Consider the following 6,000-nt stretch of genomic DNA (forward strand, 5'->3'; position numbering starts at 1 on the left):
CGGACAAGTTTTCAGATCTGAAACGTCCTTTGGTTTATGAAAATGTGTTGAGAGCTAGTGTCTGGCTCTACTATAGAAACTGTCGGGGATACAGTTACCCACCAACTCTGTACGCGTTCCTGTGCGTTTCATGAAGAGTTTTTGTCAATGATTTTCACCCCAATCTGCTTTCAGCCAATCAGATTCAAGGATTTCGGTAGCTTAGCACAGCTGTTGACTGAAGACTTGTTTCATGAAATGCTCCCCACATTCAGGTGGCAGGAATGGGTTTGCAAGTACGAATATATATTTACAAAAAAATAATCGACTAGTTTCACCGTTGAAATTCACGTTCACTTTGATTCACTTTCGATCATCCAATCTCCTTGCTGAAAGGTTCGTTGGTCGAAGATGTCTTTTGGGGGAATGACGAGCCAACATCGGCAACAGGCTCTTCCTCCAGAGGTGAGTGCGTCGACCTCGATCCGACCACGGAGTACAGCTGGAACGATAACGACTGCAGCTGGGAACAGAGATACATTTGTCAATTCGGTGAGGAATAAATTCAAAATGTTCATCATAAATCCCTTCACTGATGCACTTTGAACCAGTGATTGTCATCTTACTTCAGACTGATAACCGAAGAGTAACAGGCATGTACATTTATTTTGATCTACTGTCGTTGGTCTCAGTTGGCGCACGACAATCCAAGGACAAAATGATGCGACAATTTGTGCGCGCACTATTAACTAATGATGTCATCTTACGTCAGATTGACACCGTTTGGCATTACGCCGGCGTTACGTAACATGAGTTACGTAACATGTTTTTATTCTAGTACTGTCGTAGTTTAGTTTGGTGACCTTGGAAAAAACCTGGTGTGACGAATTACGTAAGGGCCCCGTAGTGCAAAGTTTAAGGATTAATCGCTAAATGAAATGACCTATGAGATCATCGTTGCTTATTAGACTGACCAAGGAGATATCATCTGATATCTCCTTGGACTGACTAGGACAAAAAATGTTCTTTCGAATTATTCTTTCAAATAACGGGACCCCGATTTATTATATAGATGTCTGCTGCCAAAGAAAAACAATCACCAAAATATCATACTCACAGTGACTTTCATCCAATCAAAATCCCGCCTTTGGGGAATACATTCTTGAGTTCCTTTTGCGTTGAAGTGCCACAACAAACCTTACAATTCGAATGAAACGTTATGAAAATTGAGCAGGAGATTAAACCAACTAACGAGATACCCAACTTCTTAATTGTCAATGCGAACGCCTGAAATTATTGACCATTTTATCTCATGTGTTTATAAGATTATAAGAAGAAAACGTTTAAAATGCAGTTTCTTCCGTAATCGGGTCGTAGACCAAGTCGCACGGTGTGTATGCAACTCTTCCTATGATAGGCTCATGGCCCCCTGATATCAACCTCAGCGTTAATCGCTAATATGAAAGAGCAATTCTGATTGGTTCTTCGTCAGTCTAGTGAGCAAAATGGGCATGCAACGCAGGACTCAGAGGGTGCTGATGCAGAAAAAAGGAAAAAATTTGTTTCACTACGAAAATGGAGATCATTTGGTTACATTTTCATCTTTTTTTTCTAAAATTAAAGACTACCTGGGGTGCTATATGGAGAATAATACACACAGCACCTTTGCTTCTCAGGGCCGCCCTGGTAAGCGGAGATGTTGCGTGTATTATTAATCGCTAAATGAAATAGCCTATCAAGATCATCGTTTCATCATGGCGCCCATGGTGTAACGACGATCTTGATTGGTCATTTCATTCAGCGATTAATCACCGACCTTTGTGATACGGGGACCAGGTGACGAAATTTACTCTATTCTATTGTCTTAGGTGTCAGTGGAGTTTGTGATGACCCAGGGGAACCTTTGCACGGTAGCCGGGCGCTCTTGGCCTGTGACCAAACCGGTGCGCATGCAGGTGACGTCATCTTCGTCGCGGGTTGTTTGATCACATTCGAGTGTGACCGCGGGTTCCGGTTAGTCGGAGAAAGTTCGTCGACTTGTCTCGGTTCGGGAAGATGGAACAACGAGCTGCCAATCTGTGAACGTTAGTATTGTAAATCAAGTGTGGTAGCATGGAGTTATAACATGGAATGTGCAAAGACCTAACAAAGATAACTTTCTTAGTTAAAAAGTGATGTTATACAATTTCTGCTTTCTTACCGTTTTTCTTTCTTTTCCCATTTTTGAACTAGTTTTCTATCCCTTGAAGATGAAAGGGGAGGTTGTCCATGTCTTATTGTGGCACTTTCCCTAAAGCAGATCTAAAATTTTTTGAATAATGGAAAACTTCCGAGTCAAACTATAATCCTGATATAATTATGATTGTTGTCGTCGTAGAATGGTGCAAGGAGTCGCATTCCAAAATATTTCTTGTTAAGAGCTACTGCTTAGGTCTAAAAGAGGCTTTAAGGACACTGTTTAAATTTTATGATAATTTTGTAAATTCTTATTCAGCAATTCCTTATTAAAATTCATTTTCTTGGAAATATATATTTTTTGCATTACGATGAAAAATACACTCTTGAATTAGTTGGGTGAAAAATTCCGAAATTTTAACCAATCCTGGGGAACATACTGTCCACACAACTATTGGTTAAAATATGTACAAATTGTGTAATAAAACTAATAATTGGGTGTTAACGTTGCTCGATTGGATAATAATTGCCCAGAGTATATGTTTTTACAAGCAAACATTACCTAATACAGTGGACAGTATGTTGCCCTACATTTTCAGTGTGTAGGGTTTGAAATTTAAGGGGAGGGGTTGCTCTTCTCATCCTTCCTGCTGCGCGAGCCTATAATTACGCTCCCGAATTGAAATATACTAAATGACTATTCGTTTATTCTTCTTGAACCCACCCAGGAAGGCAATGTCCGGCTTCTCCCCCATCAGAGCATTTTGAGGCCAAGTTTTCGAATTCTTACCGCGGTGTGGCGGTGTACCGCTGCCCGACCGCTTCGTACGCAGTAGAAGGAGACGTATTCGCTTATTGCCTTCATAACAACGTTTGGAGCGTACCAAGTCTTGTTTGTGAACGTAATGTTTTGGTTCCAACCGAGTAGAGTTCGATTAGCATCACAAAAGTGACTCAATCGAGAGTTAGGGTGTGGTATTGGGGTAAGAAAGGGGGAGAAAGAGAGGGAGAGAGAAAAAAAACCCAGAGGGGTAGAGGAGGGTGTATAGGACATGGAAAGGTGTGACGTCGGTCCGTGCAACGATGAGTGGTTAGCAATAGTAACAATGGACGTTTTAAAGAGGTAGCGATAAGAGCATTGCGTTAAAAAAGTATGATGTAGTTTAACAAAACAACTAATAATTTATTGCAGCCAGTAAAACTAAAGAAGTTTAGATGAAAGCAAATTTCGTCATGAATGTATCAATTGAGATGTATACAAATTCCATCTTTTCTTTCTTCTTACAGCTTTCAGTACTATGCCCGTGACAACAGAACCGCTTCTTACACCAGGTGAATGTTCATTTTACAAATAACAATTTTACTTTAGGAAACGAGATATTTGGATACGTGACTTCGATTTAGTACTTTGTTTGACAAAGGGAAGAAACTACAATATAGGCCCTACATTGTCAAATTGTCGTTTCTTGGATGAGCTGCAATTTTGCATAAGAATGTGATTAGAAATAAACTTGATTACGATAGAAATGTTTTCTACACTTTAAACTTGCACTTCATTTATCCGACTCAATCCTTATAAGTGAATCGCAGACGTAAGAACATTCTCAAATTTCCTTTTGTCATTGATCAACAAGCAAAAACAACCTTTGTTAACTTGTTCTGCTTCTCCCCAGATTGGACGTTCATCGGCATCGTCGGTGCCCTCGGCATCCTCTTGTTCATCGCCATCCTGGTCATCATCATCCTTGCCGCGGTCAGGAACAACAACCTCAACAAACGGCGGAAGTACATCCGACCGCTGCCACACGCGACCACAACTAGCCGAAACCGCCGCAGCATTGAGAATACTTACTACTCCATCCGGAAGCCAATGCCGTCACCGCCCGAGGAGCGAAGCGGTTACAACGTGGAGCTGAAACAGGTGAAGCGGTTGAGCGACGCCGGCGAACATGCAACCGCGGTTGCGCAGCATAGTCTGACGTACGACAAGAGTGAGGCAGCGCTAACTGACGATGATTATTTAGAGCCTATCAGAGTGCCGCACCAGGAGAGTGGAAGAAATTCGCCGCGGTTGTCGAGCGGTGAGTACGTGAATCCGATGAGTCCACGAAGTGGGACTTACGATGAAGTCGATGATGACGTCCTTGCTGATGATAAAACGGTTGAAGATGATGACAGGCTTCTCAACAATTACATCATCTTACTCCCGGATGATGACGACAATAGCGAAGCAGGGAAGAAAGTCGACGGTGTTGCCGTGTCGAAAGAGAACGACACAGTCAATGAAAAGGACGTTGATTCTAGGGTTGGCAAGGACAATGAAGAAATGAACGAAAAGGACAATGCCACGGCTAACGAAATGGGCGAGACAACAAATAAAACAGTAACATCCGATACTAGTACTTTACCGACAAACGGATTACAAATTCCAACACTGGGTTACTCTAAAGAAGGATTTGGATCGACTGTTGAGTTGTGAAATGAATAACTGTTTATGTTAAAATCATTTCTTATAGGGTATGATATGCTGTCAAATTCATTTTATTATAATTTTATTAAGTATAGAAATGTGATATCCAATTTTATGTGTAGATATTTTAATATGTTAGAAATGTTTGATAAATTGTTTTGGGCAGTCCCCAATCGGCTCAGCTGATAAAGAAACTAGCTAACGTGAGGGGAGGGGGAGGTGTGGTCAAGCAAATAAGAAAAGGCTATCTTCAGTACACATTGCCAAGGTTATATATTTCTAACTAATGTAGATAATATCTGAATGAACGTATTGCTCACACTTTTATTATTTTCAAATGTATCAAATTGAGATTTTTCAAAAACGTATTAATACATTCTTGAGTATATCTTATTTAATATGCAAATATATTTAGATTTTTGATGACTATAGTATACATGCAATACTGTCAGAATAGATGAATGTGTGTTGATGATGTTTTTTCCAGAGTTATCTATTGATAACTCTGGTTTTTCTATATAGCGCCCTCTGTAGAGTATTCTTGAAGACGACCTACGTCATGGTGTAGAGTTTATACACACAACCACAATTAAATCCTACTCCTACTACAACAGTTTCATCACAACCACTTCTATTATTTTTTCTCCTTCAGCATCATGTTTTTTTAAATCATAATTACCATCGTTATCATCGGGTATCACCGTAATCATCATTAATGTTCATAAAACATGATCATTATCATTACAATCATCATCATCATCATCATTAGCAGCCGCAGCATCATCATCTAGATCGTCATCATAATTATCATCATCATGCATCACCATCATCATCATCATAATCACCAGCATCATCAGCATCATAATCATCATGATCATGATCACCATCATGATCACCAGCATCATCAGCTTCATAATCACCATGATCACGATCGGCCTCTTATTCAGCGTCACCACATTCACCCTCATCATCATCACCATCATTATCATCACCGTCATCATCATCCTTCTCGTCATAAAGTGAAAATTAACTTTAATTAACACCATGTTCAACCTTCATTCAATGCATTGCTAGTCATCGGTCATCATCCTCTAAATCCTGACATTAAGTGATTCTCAAACAATAAATTACACTCTGAGATTTTATGAAATTGGAGAGAGAAAACACACGTTTTATTCTTTTAGACATATATATAGAATTTATTACCCCAGAGTGACGTACAACAAGTTCAAATAACGATTGAGCATGCAATGTGTGGGTGAAAATCACAAAAGGGACAAAAGTTTTGACGCATTAGAGAGAGAAAGAGAGGGATAGAGAGAAGAAAGAATGAAGAAAAAGGGGAGGAAGGAAAAGATGATGAAGAAGAAGCGACA

General features: G+C 39.9%; 1 protein-coding gene across 1 annotated transcript in view; it reads left to right on the top strand.

The window, feature by feature from the left end:
• LOC121431128 (CUB and sushi domain-containing protein 1-like) overlaps positions 1–5,381 on the top strand; it is a 28,223-nt gene extending 22,842 nt beyond the window's left edge. Inside the window, exons 5-9 of the mRNA XM_041628631.1 lie at positions 376–531; positions 1,848–2,063; positions 2,883–3,056; positions 3,442–3,486; positions 3,828–5,381. Of these exons, the coding sequence (XP_041484565.1) occupies positions 376–531; positions 1,848–2,063; positions 2,883–3,056; positions 3,442–3,486; positions 3,828–4,633 (1,397 nt within the window). The 3' untranslated portion in view covers positions 4,634–5,381. The remainder of the gene's footprint in view (positions 1–375; positions 532–1,847; positions 2,064–2,882; positions 3,057–3,441; positions 3,487–3,827) is intronic.
• The last annotated feature ends 619 nt before the right edge of the window (positions 5,382–6,000 follow it).

This window comes from Lytechinus variegatus, chromosome 17 (assembly GCF_018143015.1).
Source record: "Lytechinus variegatus isolate NC3 chromosome 17, Lvar_3.0, whole genome shotgun sequence".
Taxonomy (NCBI): Eukaryota; Metazoa; Echinodermata; class Echinoidea; order Temnopleuroida; family Toxopneustidae; genus Lytechinus; species Lytechinus variegatus.